Source organism: Eleginops maclovinus, chromosome 13 (genome assembly GCF_036324505.1).
Source record: "Eleginops maclovinus isolate JMC-PN-2008 ecotype Puerto Natales chromosome 13, JC_Emac_rtc_rv5, whole genome shotgun sequence".
Taxonomy (NCBI): domain Eukaryota; kingdom Metazoa; phylum Chordata; class Actinopteri; order Perciformes; family Eleginopidae; genus Eleginops; species Eleginops maclovinus.
The window spans coordinates 8,792,530-8,812,927 of record NC_086361.1 but is presented as its reverse complement, the minus strand read 5'-3'; the positions used below and the strand labels follow the sequence as shown (position 1 = coordinate 8,812,927).

The window sequence follows — 20,398 nt, the reverse complement described above, 5'->3', positions numbered from 1 at the left end:
CATTCATTGCATTAAAAAAACATTGAAAAGTTGATCATGGTGAATTTTCATTTTTGACAATAGTAGATATCCTCAAAAAAGTGACTTGAAAAAGCTGTCAAGCCAGCTAACATAACAAATTATTCTGAACTAAAACATTTTGGAATTATTATGTAAGGAGGAATAGACTCACATAATGAAGCCAATACTTCGCTGAGATGTATTTTTCATATGTTAATAAGGCTTATTGCTTATTACTTACGCACACGTTTTTTCGCTGTTATGACAACTCACCTCTTTCCAGGCAGCGGTCTGCTTTCAGCTGCTGGAAATCATCTGATGGGTGAAACCATTAACGGGGTCGAAGAGGAGCCGTTTGTTCCATTGTTGGTGCTAAATCCCACGAAAAAAGCCTTCATAGCATAACATTTTTTTTGTGTGTTTGTGTTTCTTCGGTGGATTACTTGGTATTTTCATTTTACGCGTAAAAGGTTTGCTTCCATTGCAAAACAGTTGGTACAGTCCAGTTCTCCGGCATGCGGTTTTTTGCTTCGTTTGGTGGTGTCAAGCTGCAAAATGTGGCAAAAGACTTTAACCGGAAATGTTGCAATGTTCACTTCAAAGTAATGTACAGCCTATGACCGAAAAAAGTTGAGGTTTTCTTGTGCAAAAGATTGCTTAAAAAATACAACAACAGAAGAATAAAAACTGTAAAGCTTTTGAATTTGATAAGAACTAATACTAACATCAGTGCCTTACTAAAGATAAGATCATTTTATTAAATCAGTACACTAAAAATAGGAATGCAGACTATATTGAAACAGTAATATTGGAAATGAAATACAAAAAATATATATAATATTGTGAAATATGTTTTAAGTGAAGCCAATAAAACATTCTGTGATATTTCAACATTGCTTTTTTTGTTGTTTTATTTAATAATTTCTTTTGACTCATAATTTTAAGTAGTTGTCATGTATTTTAATAAAATTACATTGGGGCTGTTTCACTTCACTATGAAAAACATTCTCAGACGACACCTGCATTTTTGCATGAACAAGTATCAAATTATTGCTAATACTTTAATTAATCAGTTTATTTGTGTTATATATATAATATAATATAAATATAGTTTAGTTGTCACCTACATTGTAGCCTACAGTCCAAGTATTTAGAGAAGCCACAAAAAAGCTCAGGCTTCACCCTTTTAAATTATTAAGAGAATATCACATTTGAATTACTTTATTTAATAGAGTGATCTGGTATTTTTCAACCCATTTCATAACCATGTCCGAGTGGGATTTCTTATTCTGAAAAGAGCAACCAGAAGTGTCTGTCTCATCTTTTGTTACTTGACTGCGGCTCGAAGGACTCGCTGGAGCTTTTTTATTCCCTCACTGTAGATTTTCCACTAAAGATCCGCTGGACTGGACTGAGTGTCTTATTTAGATTTAATAGACACTGACAGCACTTTATTATAATTCAACATTTCAGGCTTTCCACACCATCTTGAGTCGGATCCTGTTTTTAATTCCACATTATTATTTTGGTGACTTTTTCTTCTAACTCGTTTGGATTTACAAAGGGCGTGTTTGGGGCGATTTGTACCGGGAGTTTCATCTCCTGTACTGGTGCGACTCTGAGGAATGACAGCAACTGGGAATCGCTCCGCTTGAATGGAAACAATGGATTATAAAGAGCTAGGACATCATTTCGAGGAGAAACTGACACTAACAGACAAATGTGAGTATATCCCAACACAAATAGGTCAAGAATGACGTTACTGTTAAGAGGGTGGTGGTGATGGTGATTACAAATGATTTATTTTCCTTAATCTTTTTATCCTACCAATTATATAAAAGTGTGTCGTATATTTTTTTGACCGGTCAGCCTTCCTGGGCAATGAACGTTTTCGATTCAACAGCTGAAACTTCCCATCAGATTCCTCCAACTACAATCTTTAGAGATTGGATGTTTTTTTTCCGTCCTGGCAACCCTTCTGCAATTCCCCTTTATTCACATGTGGGCTGTATTTGCCCAGCAAGAGCCCCTGGAAATGCTGCACCAAGCTGTGGTCTCCATTACCAAACACGTCAGTGGCGCACGGGGGGAAAAATGGCCCGCATGTACAATCAGGCAAGCTAGAGACACTGTGCCTAAAAACAATCACTGTTCCTCACACTGTCAGTGGGATACTAAACAGATCCCAGAATAACAGAAAAACTCTTCCTTTACCTTCTCAATCTCTTGCTCAAGAGCACTTCAGCAGCCTGATGCAGAGCTTTAACGTTTGCATGTCCACCTCATGGTTTCTCACACTGTCCATCGTTTTTGTAGGTGCTCCAGAAACCATAGAGAAAATGTAATTATAGTGAAACTTATATTATGAGCTGATAAGTATTAGTGAGTTTAATTTCCCCATTGTACGGTACATGCTTTATTCGTTTAATAATGTAAATATTACATGAATCAGACCAACAAACCCTGAAATGTGCATTCAAAACCATGAAAAACAAGGTGATAATGAATGCTTTTCAATCCAGCATCGTATATCTAGTGAATCACTTTTTTACATTTCTGGTTTATTTCCACTCTTGATCTGGCCCATGTGTTTGTCCTGTCTCATCTGTAAGGTTCATCATTATTATTGTGAACAATTTTCATCCCAGTTTCTCATAGTCATAGGGGAGGTCTTTGGAAAGCCTTGGATTTTGGACTGACACAACAACATTGTTTAGTTTTACATGATATAAACCGAGAAAAGCAGGAAATCTCCATATTTGAATGGAGGCTTAAACCCAATTGTGGATGACACAGTTATAAAAGCACCTCCATCACACATCTCCCCTTGACCTGTGAGCTGGTAGAAGGTGACTTTCGGTGCAGCCCTCCCCCCTTTACATGGAGGGAGGAGAGCGTCTGCTGCAGCTTTATATCTGCTAAGGGCGGCTGTCATGGTGCTGGCTCGCTGTAAGAGTGGGGGTCTGTATGTACATCAGCTGTAAATATTGCAAATATGTTCTGATGGATGGCGAAGCAAATTTATATTAATATCTAGCAGTGTAGGGAACAGTGCTTTGCTCAGGGACATCTCGTTAGCACTTGGTCTTTCGGGGACTTGAACCTGCGACCTTCCAGTAAACAAGCCAATATGACATACCCATTAGTAAGCGGGTCCTGTTCTGGACTAGGTTGCAGTCATGATCCTGGTATATTGCAAACATCCAGACTCATAATTAGTTCAAAGTGATTCTGAGCGATGGCACAAACATGGTGATTTGTGAATTTTCTTTCCATTTTTATGCCCTCATGATAACAAAGGAAAAAATAGTCATTGCTGCGTATTTGTATCTCATGGTAGAACAGGGATTCATTCAACATTCTGTCAACTAGATACTGCTTGTTTGGTGAGGATGTCGACATCCTGTGTTTTTGAGGCATGGTTTTCAAGTTTTGAAACTCTTTTTCGACCCTTATCATGAGACTATTTTGTTTATTGAAATACTCAACAAGCTCATATCGTTCTTGATCAAATCCTCCCATCAATAAGTGATCTGAGATGAAACACAAAGCATGTTTTGGTTGCAGGCCTTCAGGTGAGAGCTGCAGTGTGCAACAGGGTTTATCAACATGTGATGTTTTTAGGAATGCTAGATGCCGAAGAAAGCAGTGGCGTTACATAAACAGAAACAATCTTACTCTCTGACTCCTTCTGAGCTGTGAGTCTCATTGTTGAAAAAATAAAGAGGAAGATATTGACCCCAACAATGGTTTGCTTGTTTTTTCACAGCCTGCAGGCAGACTCATAATCCCGATATCAGAGTGATTTGTTAAGGTCTGAGCTTGAAGAGCTTGAAAATACCATACACAAATGCAAACACACACACTACCCTCCTAACCTCATATATCTCCTGTCATCCCTCACACCCCCTGAAACCAGTCAACCAGAGACTTTACACCACTTAATCAGAGTCTGTCTGCTGGTGTTTCAGAGTCAATGTTGTAGAATACAGTTTTATACAGAAACACAGCTAGCGGCTTCCTTTCTTACTAACTCTGCGAGTGCTAGAGTCAAACTCTCCAAGACATGACATGTTCAAAGAGCCTTTGTTTAGGTTTCACAGTAGGAGTGGTCCCGGCTTTTTGTGTGATGAAGACGGAAAACCTCTGTGCTTGTTTGTAAAAGGAGTTTAAATTGTACAGTTGTTATCTGCAGTGTCACTGTACTGGCTTTTCCAGCCCTGCAGTCAGAGTCAATGCTCCTCTGTGGAAGTAATCATGAGACGTGGACTCCCTTTGGCCCCGAGAGCTTCCGAGTCATGCTGACGTTATGTTCTTGGCAGTAATTCAACACTACAGCCAGGCTGGAAATGTAGATTTTGGCCCAGAAACCTTCCTTCCACTCGCTTTTGATTTGCCGTTATCATTAGCCCTCCTACTTAATTAAACTCAAAGAAGAAGTGACCTCTGCCTGGTTTTTAAGCCATTATATAGAGTTGTATTACTTACTTTTAGGGCTACAACTGACACATCTTTTCCTAATTGTCTTGCCTGTTTTATTTGGCCAAAACCAAATCAACAAATAATTAAAATCTTAGCAGATAAATCTTCTCTTGATATACTACTGGTTGTCTCATCATTATTTTCTACACTATGAGAGCGTTTTTAATATGTTTTTCCTGTTAGCATAGAAAGGCTAAAGCTAAAACATAAGACAAAACTCCTCTCAGCTCCTGCAGTCCGACAGGGCTTATGTTCCCACAGCTCTGACAACTGTCTCTTGTTTTTTGTGTCCTGGGGGCTCAAATGTCTGTACAAGAGGGTGGGTGGGTTGTGTGGATGAGATCAGCTAGAATGACTCTGAGAAACCAGACAGGGAGTCCAGGTTTAGGCAGGATTGTTTTGCTTTAAGTGGATCTTTGAAGAAGAAGAAGGGAGGAGGAGGAGGCCAGAGCTTTCTCCCTTCAACGCTCCACGTCAGCGGTCCTTGTGACCAGATGCTATAAATCACAGCCACTCGCACAGGAAAGGAGAGGAAATGCTCCATTCTGCTGCTTCTGAGTATAAAGAAGAAGGAGGATGTAGCTCGCTTGGCGCTTATGCACAGATTAGTCATGTTTCCCTGCATTTCCTGTGCTATAAAAAAGCTGAAATCATGAATGGGATGTTGATACATACTGAATAATAATCCTGTTTGCAACATAATCCTGTTAGCGAGAGCGGTGTGAGGCAGAGTTTAGTCATAAATGGAATTGTCATCACATCTTATTTAATAGATTAGAGTCATTGTAGTAACACCTACACACCTGTGACTCTTTTAGAGCAGTAATAAGAGATCAAACACACTCAGAATAAAAAAAACTAACATGTTAATGTTGAGTGTTATTTATGCCAAATTTTCCTATGATAGCAAGATGGTGTGAGCTTTCAGCTAAATTAATGTGTTTCCTGTCTTTAAAAAATATGCTCTAACTTAATATGACTCATTACAAGCTGCATGGTATACACTTCCTGTCCTCTAAAATGTTTTTTGTACTAATATGGCTAGTTTTAGCACAAGCAGAAAGACGAAAAAATGGCTTTGTTAGATGTAACTACAATGTGTTGCTGAGACGGTCCAATAAGACTCTTGAAGGTCTTGAACAAAGTGAATATTTTCCTGATTTGTCTCTCTGGGGCAAGATTATTTGTTCCTCTTCACTTTTCAGATTCAGACCTGCTGCTAGTGTCCTAAAGGGCCTGGTCAGGTGGTGAAACCTGATGTGACACGGATCAAGAAAACAGACTGTCGGTGTGACGTCTCCTTTCTGAACACCCTTTCTGCCTGTACATGTCCCCCATTACTCATGCTGCCTTGCAGTATGTACTATGTTTTTGTTTATGTGTTACTCCAACCTTAGGGGAATCACTAGCAGATGTACCCCACTTCCCCCCTTCTGCTTGTCTAGTGTATTTATGCTTGTATGTGTGTTTGTGTGTAGAGATACAAGCCAGGATGTAGTTACATTTGATGCTCGTGTCCACTTAAACTGACACACACTCACACACACATTTGACCCACCACACATCCTCTCAGTCACAGGACACAGGCTCTAATATTAGAGTGCAGTTGACGGCGGATGCATGCTGCTAACAGACATATTCATGCTGCAACCTCATTTTATCTGGAAGACAGAACAACAAAACTCAAAAAAATAATAAGTGTATGTTCATCCATCTCGACTTAAAACAAGTTTGACAATTGTGCATATTCCCATTTACCCGAGAAATTGTTCAGTTGTGTAAGGGTGCATTATGCTTCATGTGGTGTGTCAGATGTTTTCTTTCTTTGTTTTCAAACCCCTCCACGTGTTTGTCTGCTCTCCACAGAGATATTTTTCAACAATAGATAAGAAGGCAGTTCAAAATGCAGCGTCTCCTGCTGCACCAGTCAATTGATTACCTCTGCAATCTCTCCTTTTTCATTACCCAAACACGGGGTGCAGGTTGACCTAGCTAGCAGCTTGCTGTTGTTACCTTTAATGCCTTGATATGCAGAAAATATCAAGAAAAATGTCAGTACATTTTGGCTGCAGCTGGTCAGGTTTTACTTCTAGTCTTGCAGACTGTTACATACTGTCTATGTTGCCAAATGTTTCTCCTGTCTGACCTTGGGTAAATGTCATTACTATCCCTGATGATTGTTTCTCTCCAAAATGATTTAACTTCCAATGTTTATGAAGCAAAACACTACAGGGCAGATGCTGCAGCACCCTGTTCCTGATGCTTTAGTGAAGAGGTATTATCCTCATCTTCACGGCATTCATTTATTGAAAGACTTGATTATTGCAGGTCTATTATTTTATGACTGACATAAAAAGGAAAGGTCAAGCAGTCTATACTGGTTGCAAGAAGAGCAATTGATATACATCTCTTACACAAAAACACAAAAAAGAGGTTTATTTCTTATTTTTATACTTTTTTTATTCCTAACATTACACAATAATATTTAAAAGAAAAATGTATTTTGGAACTATATTTAAAACATTAGGCCTATATCATTCATCAGAATGATTTCCATTTTGTCAAAGAAAAGTATCTTTTGCATGTTGTCATTAATTAATTGAAACAATTCAGACATCTTACAAATCTTGCAAAAATAAAAAACTACCTCATTGAATTAATTTGATAAAGTGCCCGGTTCTAGCCTCAGCATACATGTGAGAATTCCTAGCCATTCATCATCCCCAAATCCTCATAAAGCTTTTAAACTTGCTAGTAGTATTATCTTCCCTTCCCAAGAAAAGTTATTCTGTGAAACTGCTTGTAAAAAATGTCAGGTAGAATAGATGTTGAGGATAATATTAAAAAATGTTGTAAACAAATTAATTTTTTCTAGCTGCCTTAAGTGTTTTTGTTGACTGGCTGTGATGCAGCACTAAAACCAGACCTCAGCTGAGATTAAATTTAGTTGCACATCACACCTCACCTCTCCGTGCTGCCAGGTCAACATTAGTCAGCCAGACTCAGTTATGCCCTACTTTCCAAAACAAGTGGGTAAGTATGGTGGGACAGCTTTAGTGCATTTACACTTCATCATTGATGTTTCTCTTTGAAGTTTCCTTTACAAAGACAATCAAGAGTTCTTTTTGGCAAGTTTGTTCTTGAAAAACTTCATAAATGATGTAGCACAAGGTAGACTTAGACCTGCATTACTATAATCTTTTTGGCCACTTGGGGCCACTGCAACAAACTGCGCACACAATATTGACAAATAACCGCCTGTACAGTTTTTTAAGTGAACATTTATTTTAAGAGTTGCATACTGTTGGTTTCCTTATGAATCTATGCCTAATATTCACTCACTTCTATCTTTTTGCTTAATGCTAACAAAGCTAGATGCTTACTTTGTCTGTATGTTAATCGTATATGGGTAGCGTAGTTGTTTTTCGCTGAAAATATCACCCAGGAACAGGCTTGTTGACAGCCAGAAGACTGAACCCAAACATTCAAGCTGCATGCCAGACACTCAAAACAGCAAAGTGAAAGACATTTCTTTAATCTTGCTAACAAACAGACGACCAAACCTAAAACACAACCTCCTTGCTGAAGGTAAAAAGAGTGAAATGTGAATGCCAGCCTTAGGTAGTAGATATTCTGTGTTCTATACATTTCATGATGTACCAAAGAGGTATTGCCCTAAAGCTAAACGTATATCTTTTTGTTTCTCGAATGCTTCCACTGTCACTCTTTAAGGTAGTAGCCGTTGTTCTGTTTGTTACCTTTGAATCTCGGAGAGTGATTGACTATGTAGGTCAGCTGTTATTCTTTCCTTTCCTGTGCGTTCAACATTAAGATGGTGTCTGTACTTATTTACATATACGCCTTGGTTATTGTTGCTAAGCTACAGAGATGATGACCGAATGGTGAGGTCATGGCTAGAGAAGTGACCTCCTTGACTACAGCTGCAGTCAAAACAAACCACGTCTGAGCTATTTCCTCTCTTCTGTCTCCAAGAAAAGATTTTCTCAGCACGCTGCAATATAAAAATGGTTCAGAGGTATTCCCTTTTCTCAGTCTGTCACCTTTGTCCTAATTTTTCAGTATCAACCCTGAGTCGGTGGATAGAGAAGCAGGAAACGGTTAATAATAGATGATACATATATGATTCATGCTTGGCTCTGTTGTACGTCTTTGTGACTGGGTAACCCACTTATCTGTGGTAAAAAGCATCTGGAGATCACTGCTTTCTGCAGTTCAGCTACTGCCACTCGCCATTCTGACTGAACCTATTTCAGCTTTCATGTTCATATGTAGTACTCATATTAACTTTTAATAGCATAGTCTTGTTTTCGCAGAGAGATTGAGATACAGAGTAAATGGTCCCTGATGTGGTGTCTGACTGTTTGCTGATATAAACCAGCATCTTGTGTCAGGATCAGTTCAAATGTTTGGTTGTTTGGAGGCAGGAAATAGGAGTTTATATCAAGAGACAGTTTGCCCAGGGTTTTGTCTAGAAAAATATAGTATGGCGACGACAACGTCACATCCTGCCAAAATTACGGTCACGCCCACATCCCGGCGGTTTCAGTGTAAGCCTGCTGCCTGCCAGAACAACTGGATATCCATCCCCTATTTATTTGGAGTTTCGTTAAAACAAAGCTGTGTCTCTTTTCTGGCATCACTTTAATATTTTACGGGGAACATCTGCATTTTAGTATGAAGGTGCACAGCGAATGTTAGATGGCGCAGTTACCCTGTTAACCGGTGTAGACAAAATCCTGATGAATATAGTTTGGGATTTATGTTGTGTGTGGGTTTCCTTAAATACAATAAGGGCGGTTAAAGTTTTGGATACAAAGGTAAATTATCATCTGAGTTGGCTGTTATTTTACCTTTAATATTTTCCCAACATTTGTGCAGTTGTTGGGAAGTCTCAGAGAATATTTTTCTGATCAACCTCTGTAGTTTTAAGCATTAGTTTGACATGTCTACTCATGCTTATTCATTTGTTTTTATGTCAGTACAATTGCTGGCTAGCTCACTACCTGTAAAACCACAGAGCCCCTCAAGGGTGTGAGAATGTTAATTTTATATTTTGTCAATTATAATATAGCCATAGTTGCATTAAATGATTCTTCAATTTTAATTCAGCTTTGGACCACAGGGAGGATGCATTATGTCATATTCAGCTGGGGAGTCAGCAGCCAAATATGTTATTTTGTTCAGCCAGACTCCAAAGAGAACATCCAACAGCTGACAGAGTGGTCTGTAATTGAACCCAAGCCTTAAAATTAAGGTTTCTCTTTTATTATCAGAAAAAAAGACACATTTCTTCTCCTGTGACAGTGATTAGTAGCTGTTTATTCTGGTAACCTCTCACGACATATGGGAAGAATCTGAGGGGTTCAAAGGTTTGTACAGCATTTGTTTTGTTAGGCCTGAAGTTTGTCTGTGCCTGCTCCGCGCGGCAGTTGTGTGCAGTTGACATTTTGTTTATTATACCATGCATGATTACATTTGGACAAGATGACCTTTTGTTTTATTGTTGCTTGTCATGAGATAGAGCTGGGGATTTTTCTTCTGGTACTTGATTTGTGTTTTCTTTTATATTCACACACACTCATTAGTTGAACCTATTCAGACATCCGAAATGAAGCCGTGCATTTGGGCTGTTTCTCTCAGCACCACCAGTGTCCCAGGAATGTTCTTCCTCTGCTTTTCCCTAAGGCGTGGATTCTTGTTGCCCAAGAGTGTTTCCTTTATTTTTGCAATGCACAGAGGAAGAGGTGGTGAAGTACTCCATGAAGTGTAGTGCACAGTTTGTAAGCAGTAACAATTCACTTCCAGCAGAAGTATTTGAAATGAGATGTTATGCCTCAAGATATCATTTTTTTTGTTTGGAATACTAAACATTCCTGGATTCACTTAATCTGATTTTTCTGCATTTTATGTAAGTGACATCTATCAGATAATGTCCTGTAGCTTTGACAACACATACAGTATGGAAATGCTTTGATTTGGAGGATGTTAATCCTTTGAGTCCACGGCACATGCACACAATGCAGACACATACAAAAGACACACATTTAGTGTTTAAACACGTGCAAGGGGAATGTGGATGCCAGGGATTCCTGAGGGTGTCCTGACCCAGATCCAACATGTCCCACTCATCACAAAGAATACACACACACACACACACACACACACACATACACACACACACACACACACACACACACACACACACACACACACACACACACACACACACACACACACACACACACACACACACACACACACACACACACACACATACACATAATCACTCTAACCCATGGCATTCCCATACTGGCTCCTTAATGAACATAACTCCAAACAATAGATCCCTGACCTGCTTCACACACATGAGGTTCTGGTCCCCTCCGCGTACTGATTCAAGAGATGGTTCCCTTCAAATATTTTTTGATCCACCCAACTCATGAATACATTTTTATAAATGATCTCTTAATATATTTTGTAGATGTCAAAAGTACTCTTCTTAAAACATACATGACACAAATGGTTCCAGTATACAAATGCACCCCCAGTTGCTCCAGGTTTTCCAGTTTGTTATGTTCACCGAGTTAATTATAATTCAGAGTTAATTCAGATTTTCTTCAGGACATTCTGTCTTTATTCCAATGTTGAAAAAAAGGTGTCACAAGGCAAAGAGGGTGACCAAGATGCTCAAATTGAACGGAAGGTTGATAAAGTATGTATGTGCCTTAATGACTAAATCATAAGGTTATTATCTGCTTTTTCCATATAAGCTGTTTTCTGAGCTAAATTAGACTTATTTTAACCACCCAAAATACTTTATAACTGTGTGTAAAAGCATTAAAAATGCATATGAGATTGTTCAACTGCATTGTGAGAAAAGGATAGAATGTCAAAGTTGAAGCGGTGCAGTGCAAAGAGAAAACTAGTGCTGGCCTACTGCCACCGTACAAGTCCAACGCCACCAAAATGTCCATCATGCGCTTTTTCGATCATGTATACCCATCTCACAAACTTACCCTGTTTATTGTGTACGTCTTCTTCATTCACAACCCATTTCCTCTTTGACAAATAACAAGGCAGGATCTACTGGAATTTCCTGGGACCATTCACATCAGAGGTTATGTTTTGTGTGCAATTTGTTTGTCTGTTTGTCAGGAGGATTATGGAAACACTGCTGGCCCGATTTCCATGCAACTTGGTTGACAGGTGTGGTCCAAGGTGTAACAGATAACCGACCAGTTAATCACATTAATGTTTGCTCTCCAATTGCTCTTCTAGTTCTATTTGTGATGCACTGCAATTACATTTTGAGAGGGTCCTGGAAACAGGTGCTACAGATGATGGATGTATATGAAGGTAGAAAACAGGGATCAGAAATAAAAAGCATGAAAACAAAGAATTAAACAAACACAAAGTAAACTCAAAGAACGCAGAGCGGTAGTCTTTCCATAATATTGCTGACAAACAAACAAACAAACCAACAAATAGTATTAAAAACATTACCTCAAAGTTAATCATAAGTATAAGCATCCGTAGCTTATTTCCTCAATTGTCTAAGAAAAAAACATATAATATCTAAGAGTTCACAGTTTTTTCCTGACCATCATTGTGTTGGCATCCAGTTTGGCAGGTTGTTAACTCTCCTTTGGACACCCTCCTCTATTTGATTCTGTTATTGATTAAAACAGTTTTTTCTATGCCAGATGGATTTGCAGTATAGCAGCCAAAATGTGGGCCAAGCACAAACAAAATTAAGTTTGCCTGCTCTGCGTGCTGTGAATCTGGTGTACCACATGCTGCAGTTTGTGGTCACTGCGCTGCCCCAAGGTGCCTCAACAGAAGCCAGCCCCTTTTATGGCCGACATTCTCAGTAGGTTGCTTATCGCTATTTATAAACCCAGAGTCTGTCACAGTGGCACAGAAACCTGAGATGGCTGTAGAGGGACCAGGAGCTCTGTAGGAGAGAGGGGGGCGAGTGGGGTGAACATCATGCTGAATTTGTGTTTCTGTGTCAAACGAAGCTTGTCACATGAATAGCTGATCATGTGCGATAAGATGACTTGAAGCTGACCATGTTGTTCTGCAAGGATGTATGTATTGTCATTGTTGTTGTAGGGACATCAATAAAACACGTGTTAGAATTAAGTGTCCATATATGAATTGAGATGTATTCACATACTATTGGAAGCAATTGTGAACATTTTACACAGATAATATGCATTGCCCTAGTCTTTGTTATCATTTTGTAAATACATTTCCTATAATGCTTTGGGGGATATAAACAGCAAGTATAATGTTGCCATGTATTCAGTGAGCTGCTGCTACCACTTGAGTCCTGTCTTTGCCAATAATTGGCTTCATCTAACAAATTGGCTCTACTGTATATAAAGTATCCCGAATTAGTGATTAGCATTCCCAGTTTGTCATGTACTCATAAAATTACAGACAATTATCACTGGATTATTTGAATACTGTAGAAAACTTTTTTAGCGGATTTATGGTTCCATATTCAAGATGGCTTTGGACACAGTTGTGTCCTCAGATGGTGTAAGGCACCCTTAATCTGGAGATATGACTGTAATTTCAGTGTGTTTTTTTAAGAGAACTTCAACATTACCTTAATTGCCTCCATGAGAACTGCAGAAACCATGGCAGAAACGGCAAGCCGGCTAACAGTAGCTAACATAATAACCTAACATTTGCCACCATAAGCTAACTGTCATACCAGACCAAGTCGCACTGCAAAGCCATTTAGTGTATTCATTTGAGCAAGGCTTGTTTTAACACAACTCTTATTATCAATCAAACTGCAACAAAACATAACAACCACACCCATGACGTGATTATGAAAATAACTAAATAGAGTAAACTCTGCAGCATAAACCTGTCTTATGAGACCTCTGTTCTGTAGTTTTCACTGTGCAAGTTGCCATCATAGTACCTGGTTTACAGAAGCCCTAGTAACCATGAGTATTTGGTGGTATTTCACTGCAGTCAAGATACAATACATCAACATGTATTTCCTTCATTTTTTACAAGCAATTACACCCCAAATAATTCAACATGTGAGTTAGACAACAGTCCTGCAACCATTTAATATTAATTTCTCTCTCCATATATGTAGGCCTATTGTGCATGGAGAGAGGAAAGGACATGATGATCTCGCAGTATACTGACTCACAAGTCTCGAAGTGTTGGTCACTTTGTATTTATTTCGCTGACAAAAATGTTTGAAATAAGAGTAAAGTAGTAAACAAATGGAGCTACATTCCCCCCATCACTACTAGGAACAATACGTTTATCGTCATTCAGTATATACAATATTAACGTTTAATTTATGAATCCATAAAAACATAATGCATCATGCTTCAGCGATGCATTGCTTAATCAACCAATACTGATTATCAAATAATTATAAAAGTATCTAAATATCACTATGGGTAGTATGGAGAACTAAAAAAAGTCTTAAACATTATACAAATCTGTAAAAAATAAATAAATATATATTTATATATATATATTTATTTATATTTATTTATATTTATTTATATATCTTTTTAAAGAAATTTGGCAGTGGCAGTAAAATCATAACCACTAAATAATATCATGTCCTGAACTGCCTGCAGACTATACACTATTTTTTCCCCCTAAAATATTTTGAATTCTAGGAATTAAAGTGTCTTTAGTCATGCTTATAATTCCTAATTCGGACTCGGTCTCTCTTACAGCCATGTAAGGAAGCTAAACTGAAAAAGAAATACAAAGGTCTACCACACTTTGAGAACGAGTAATCTTCTCAAGCGAGGAGGAGAACTGCAATCCTCTTTTTGCCAAATCCTAATCCTTTATTTAACATCAGGTAGAGACGGCGCCATCCTGCCAACATGATCCTGCCTATTTCTTTCTTAGTCTGTAATGTAAACACACAGGGGCTTCAATTCACTCCCTATCATTCCTCCATTAGTATTCTGTAGTGCAGGCTGTGCATTAGGCTCTGTGTTGAAGTACAGTGGGGGTGTCTGGAGAGGAGCCCAGTGTTAATCTGTGATTTATCTGGTTCGGTGAGCGTTTGGACGGGTCCGAGGAGAGCTTCACGCTCCATCTGCCCGTTGTTGGCTGCAGTGGAGATCTGGCCTGGAGCCTGCAGCCTCTCACCTTCCTACCTCACTGTCTCTGAACTCCTGTCTCATTATTTCTCCAGCTGTGGGCCTGACTGTTACTGTGTTTATCAGTCCTCCTTTTTTGTCTTTTCAAATCCTACGCTTTCCTTTTCCCCCTCCGTCATCTCTCATTGTGCCCCAGCTCCCCTTTCTCTATAAACCGCTCTTCTCACTCTCCACATGTCCTTTTAGAAGTGCACAAATTGTCCCTTCTTCTTCTTCTTCTTCTTCTTCTTCCTGCTCAGTAACCCTTCAATGCGTCACTGCTCTGTTTGTCACCAGCTTCTTCAGTGTGACAGCCACAGAGGGGTAAAGGAAGGGGGGGAGTGGAACAAGCAATAGCCTAGTACATGACAGTATGAGCTGGAGTGTGAAAACAGAGTCTGAGAAGGGATTAAAACAGGATGTGTTTTGTGGCTTTTTTTGCTGCCTCTTTGTCATGCTCTGTAAGGGTCAGAGGTCAAGAAGTCTGTCCTCGTGACCGGATTTGTGGGGAGGAAGTTTTCATAAGGAGGCCTTCATGTTATATAAAACATGACATTGAATGGAAAGCTGTGTACAGATTATTCTTATGATGGATTCATCTGTAGGTTCAATATTAACTTTAGATTTTAAATTACATTTTCGAGTCATGCAGTATACCAAACAAGGAAAAACCTCGAGAACAATCTTCAATTACATTTTGTGGTGAATCTCTCACTTTTCTTTTTTTACTTCATCTTTTAGTGTAAATATTCAAAATGCTTGCTGTGTCCCACCAACAGTCCAACACCTGAAAATGAACTGACAAAAATGTAAAAATAGGGAAAAGAAGCAAATAGTTATTTTAGAAGCAGAAATAAAAAGTTTTGAATAAATAATGACTTAAAACACTGTTTTATTGTGACCATTTTTGTTGATTTATTTTCAGCTTTACCAACCACGGACATGTTGTGCCCTACAGTGATGTCAGGGGATTTAGACTTCAGTTAAGGTGGCTCTGTGGGGATAATTATACCAATTGTCATTAATTATCCCTGTGATAACGACTGTGTAAGCATTAATCTTTTAGGGAAGCCGAAATAAACTTACACAACAACCTCTAGTGTTTTTCTTCTGCCCCCACAGGAAAAATCAATGTGTATACTAAAATATCCCGCCGTTTGGTTCAGGGAGTCTGTTGCTTTGGCTCCACTTAAAAAACAACTGAGATTTATTCACATGCTTCTGTCTCACCTACTGCTACCTAATTTGTAATGAGGTAAAGTGTTGCGTTAATAAAGTTGCAAACAGATTCTTATAGTGAAGGTGCGTCAGAAATGGATGTAGACAGACAGTCACTAGCATTCAATACACACTAGTGATGCTAAAAGATGTCCCAAAAAGCATCTGTGACAGCACAAAGGAAACCATGTACATGTGTTTTCATGGTGTTTTATGTTGTGTGTCAGATCATTTGTCAAAGCATCTTTGGTAACTCGTTTTAAGCAATCTGTGTTATTTTGTCCTCCAGCTCTTCCTCTGCAGACGGAGTCTCAGTCCATCCAGAATGGGGACAAGTCTCTGGAGAAGGACATCCTGACTTCTGATGACTCCGCCATCACAGACCTCTCTCCTAAATCAGACTCCAGCCCCAACACAGAGAGCCCCACCAACACAGATGCCTCCTGCAAGACAGATGTGGGGCCAACCACCCCGGGCAACAGCCCTCAGCCCAAGAAAGGTAGACATATGGAGGTTTTTGCTGATGAATACATTTCAAAAAACCCATAACAGTCAGTCCTGGGTAAGCTTGCAAAGTCAAAAACGGCAACATAGTAATAAGTTCAATCTAAAGCTTCTATTTAGGTTTTTGCTAATAGACTCCCTGTTAAAAAAAAGAGTCCCCCCTTTTTTGTGCATCAGGTAGAAGCAGTACAAATGTTGTTTTTTAAAGGCTTACAACATATTTTTAGGAAATTATCACCTCCTTATGATATTAATGTAACCTAAAATGTATTACTACACCTTTCATTTTAAGGTTTTTGAGCATTTATCCCATTTAGCCAGCAGAGCAAGATGATGTCAAGTGATGTCAGCTGCTGAGTTTATGGTAATAAAGTCTTTCTTAAATCCCACAGGTGTTGGATGGGTTTATGGTCAGGTCCCTGTAAGCTGGCCGGTCAAGTTCATCCACACCAAACTAGAAAAATAATTAGTTTTTGTATTGTAGCGGGAAATGACACAATAAACCCATCTGAATTGTGGACCAAGGAGAAGTATAGAGTATTATACAATGAAAAACACTCAGGTTATGTACAAGTACAAGACAAAAAGAAGAACAGAGAAGATTTGTGAATTTTTCACAAATATACAATGGACTGCTCTACTGTGCAGTGCTGGTACTTTTGTGTAGGCAGATGAGTGCAGTGATCAGATAGGATGCTGGGTTCCAGAGATAATTAGGTAATTAAGTCAGAGTGATGCAATAGGGGGACAATGGTGCACACTTGAATGGCTGTAAACCAGACACAATGCAAGGGTGGTCGCAAGTTGGTGTTATGGTTGCAATCACAAATGCTACAATTACAAGTGCTGAAACTGGAAAATAGCTGCAATTGCTTCTGTTACAAGCTAGTTATTTTTTTTACTGTATAAGTTGTTTGATTGCGGCTGAGGTGTAGAATGTGGAATCAGCATTTTCTCCTACAGCTGCTGGCCATCAGACTGCATCGGGCTGTTGGCTTCCTTGCTTTCTCATTTATTGAAAACCTGTTTTGTTGAAATCGCTCAACTGCTCCACATAAATATCACGAAAAAAAGTTGGAACAAACCCCCTAAAAAGATCCTGAATGTATGAAACTGTTGCTACTTTTCACTCTTTCTCGTCATAGAAGTTGCGTTGTACATTGAGTCGTCCTCACCAAACAGATGGTAGTGGCAGCGAGCCAAATCGGCCTTTGCTATGGGGGAGACTGGATGTAATGATGGTGAAGGTGGAGGGGAGACTCAAGCATTGATTGACATGTCAGTGGGTACGAGACCTCCAGACTGATGAGGTTTATTTATTCTCTGCACTTGATAGCGTCTGCATGTCAGTCAGACTGAAGTGCGCAGCCGAGAAAACTCTCTGAAAGGTGGAGAAGAAATTCAGGTTGCCATGGAGACACTGCTGAACTGCTGCAGGGCGCCGTGATTGGTTGAGAATACATACGCAGCATACATATTACATAGCGATGAGAACCACAAAAGAAGACGTGCACCCCGGCGGTCCTGGTTTCATCCGTGGCTTTTTCACAGCCAGTTTAAAGGCGGATAGAGATGCACAAATCCTCATGTTACACTGCTGCATCTTTTAAAGGCTATCAGATACATGCTGATTATCACTGCAGCAGAAAAACACATATATTCCCAGTTAGAGTGGACCTGATTTAGAGGATTAAAATCGTTCAACCTTGATACTGAATCAATGAAAGTAACAGTTTTTACTTCTATGATGACAAGTTTTAACGTTTTATTTCAAAAGGTTATATAGACATATCAAAAAGCAACATGTTAAAGACTTGTTTTAAACAGCAACATTCAATGGAAACCATCAAACCTTGGTGGGTGGTTCTCATGATGCTCACAGCTTTGAAAAATCTCACATATAACAGTCCAGAAAAAAGTGTTGTTGTTAATTGGATCTGCTTCGGCTGCTTTTTAACTAGGTTGTTTCTATTGTTTCATTAAAAACATTGTGTCGATTAATAGAAGGTAACAGTAAAGTCTCACAATTATGCCTTTCTGATGACATTTTTTAAATAGCAATGCTGTGGCAGCACATGTCTGTATCCCAGGTGTTCCTCTTTACTTACTCCAGAGGGATCCCAAGGCATTCTCGGGACAGATGGGATTTGTAATCCCCCTCAGCGTGTTCTGCGTTTGCCTTGGGTCGTCTCTGAGTTAGAGTAGTTCCATGGAAACCTTTTGAGGCAGGCATATCAAACGCATCCTAATTATATACTCCAAGCTCTTTCTAGACGTCTGAAGTAGTTCTCCTGAGCTCAACAGAGCACTTTATTGTCTCTGGGCGACCTGCTCAGCAGCAGACCGCAGACATACACAGTTAGCGACTAGCTAGTGCTAAAAGTGGAGCAATCAGCAGCTACAAAATCAGATATTTCAATCATGAGGTGGTGGAGACCAAACCCTGAGCTAAGAGACTCAGAAAATGAATATTGAACTCATACATTCATCTGAGGGAGAAACTTGAATTCAAACAAATAAAAAGGGTGCTCAGTAACTGCTTGATGTGCTGAAAAGCAACTGTTTCAGAGTTTGTAACTTAAATGTTCAGCTTTTTCTGCCCCTAAGTGACCAACATATAAATAGATTTTGAGGGTTTAAGATGTAAGATTTAAAAGAGAGGTTTATTTTTTCCTTTTCCCTGCAGATTCGATGAGCTCAGAGCAACGGCAGAAACTGGCCAAGGAGCGGAGAGAGGAAAGAGCCAGATATATTGGTAAGAAATACTTAAACTTTCCAATATTTAATATTTTTCTTTGAACAAATTAGATTACCTAAGAGACTCAGATTGCGATGCATGAAGCTGGAAATTGTAATTACCAACTTGATGCATGCACATCTTCTGTTCCCTATGTAGTATTAACATTTCTCTTTCCTCTGTCACTGTGCTCTGGTGTGATTGACAAGTATTGTCATCTCTTATTGTTTCTCCTTGAATGGCTTTCAGAACAGCAAACTCAGCTGCAAGGTAAGGGGCTTCACTAAAACCCGATGAAGCATTTTTGCTGTCATGCCATTTGGGAATAATCACAGTCATGACCGTTCTTCAGCCCTCCATGATTCAAATATGTTTTTGCATTTCTGTCATTGCGTGGACATTTTTGAACCCCCCAGCAGTTAGTAATGTTTCCGCTTATGTTTCATTTAAGTTTGAATTCATGTTCTTGTGCATTTCTGCCCAGCATGCGTGTCCCACACCTTCAATCATAGTTTTACTTTATGGCTGCAAAATTGAACTTTCCCTTCCTATGAAAATATAGGTCGAGCCCAAAAACCTTAAAGACTATATCTACTTTAAAACACAAGGCTTGTCCCTGTTGATGTAGGCAGCCAATCAGAGCAGAGCTTCTGGGGCGTTTCCCCTCAGAAACGTCCCACAGAGCCAAGGGCGTGATAAATGAGCAGTCATTACCATAAACTGAGAGCAGGCCTTTCAAAGGGATTAGATTTAATTACTACCTTCATTAGCATCAATAATGTGGTCTTGCTGCAGCACAGAAGAAAGGGAGTTCTGCCGCCTCTTTATCGATAATATCTGAGGTTTGCTCAGCGTCCGTTTAGTTTGCTGCAGTCTGCTTCTGTCTGTAATTATATGGTACAGCGTTGAGCCTTTTTGAAGTGGAGCATGCAATTTCTCTAGCCAAGGATGCACATAATTGCATGTAGTCTCAAAACATGTTGTTTAATATACATGTATCCCGTAAACAATAAAGTATTGGGCTTTTGTTATGTAACAGCAACTGTGTGCACTGAATAATTTTGCCTACTATTCAAAAGGGGAAAACGAAAAGCCATTCAATTATTATATCATCCTGCTGCACAGAACGCAGACATAATAGGATTTTTCAGAAATTGGATTCATGGAGGATGAAGAAAGCTTTCTCATTGCGGATGAGGCTTAGACTTGTGCGCCTCATTAGTGAAGATGAGCTACAGAATACTGAACTCAATACCAAAAACGTCTTTGCTTAACAACACTGCTACATCCT

At 39.2% G+C, this 20,398-nt stretch overlaps 1 protein-coding gene across 8 annotated transcripts in view; it reads left to right on the top strand.

Annotated features, from left to right (window-relative positions):
• Nucleotides 1–1,347: 1,347 nt before the first annotated feature.
• LOC134875211 (MAP7 domain-containing protein 1-like) overlaps nt 1,348–20,398 on the top strand; it is a 36,793-nt gene continuing 17,742 nt past the window's right edge. For 6 of the 8 annotated variants that reach the window (XM_063899684.1, XM_063899681.1, XM_063899680.1 and 3 more), the window contains exons 1-4: nt 1,348–1,722; nt 16,156–16,365; nt 19,057–19,125; nt 19,357–19,377. In XM_063899684.1, coding sequence (XP_063755754.1) covers nt 1,656–1,722; nt 16,156–16,365; nt 19,057–19,125; nt 19,357–19,377 — 367 coding nt within the window. In that variant the 5' untranslated portion in view covers nt 1,348–1,655. The remainder of the gene's footprint in view (nt 1,723–16,155; nt 16,366–19,056; nt 19,126–19,356; nt 19,378–20,398) is intronic. The other 2 variants (XM_063899685.1, XM_063899682.1) reach the window with 1 other exon arrangement.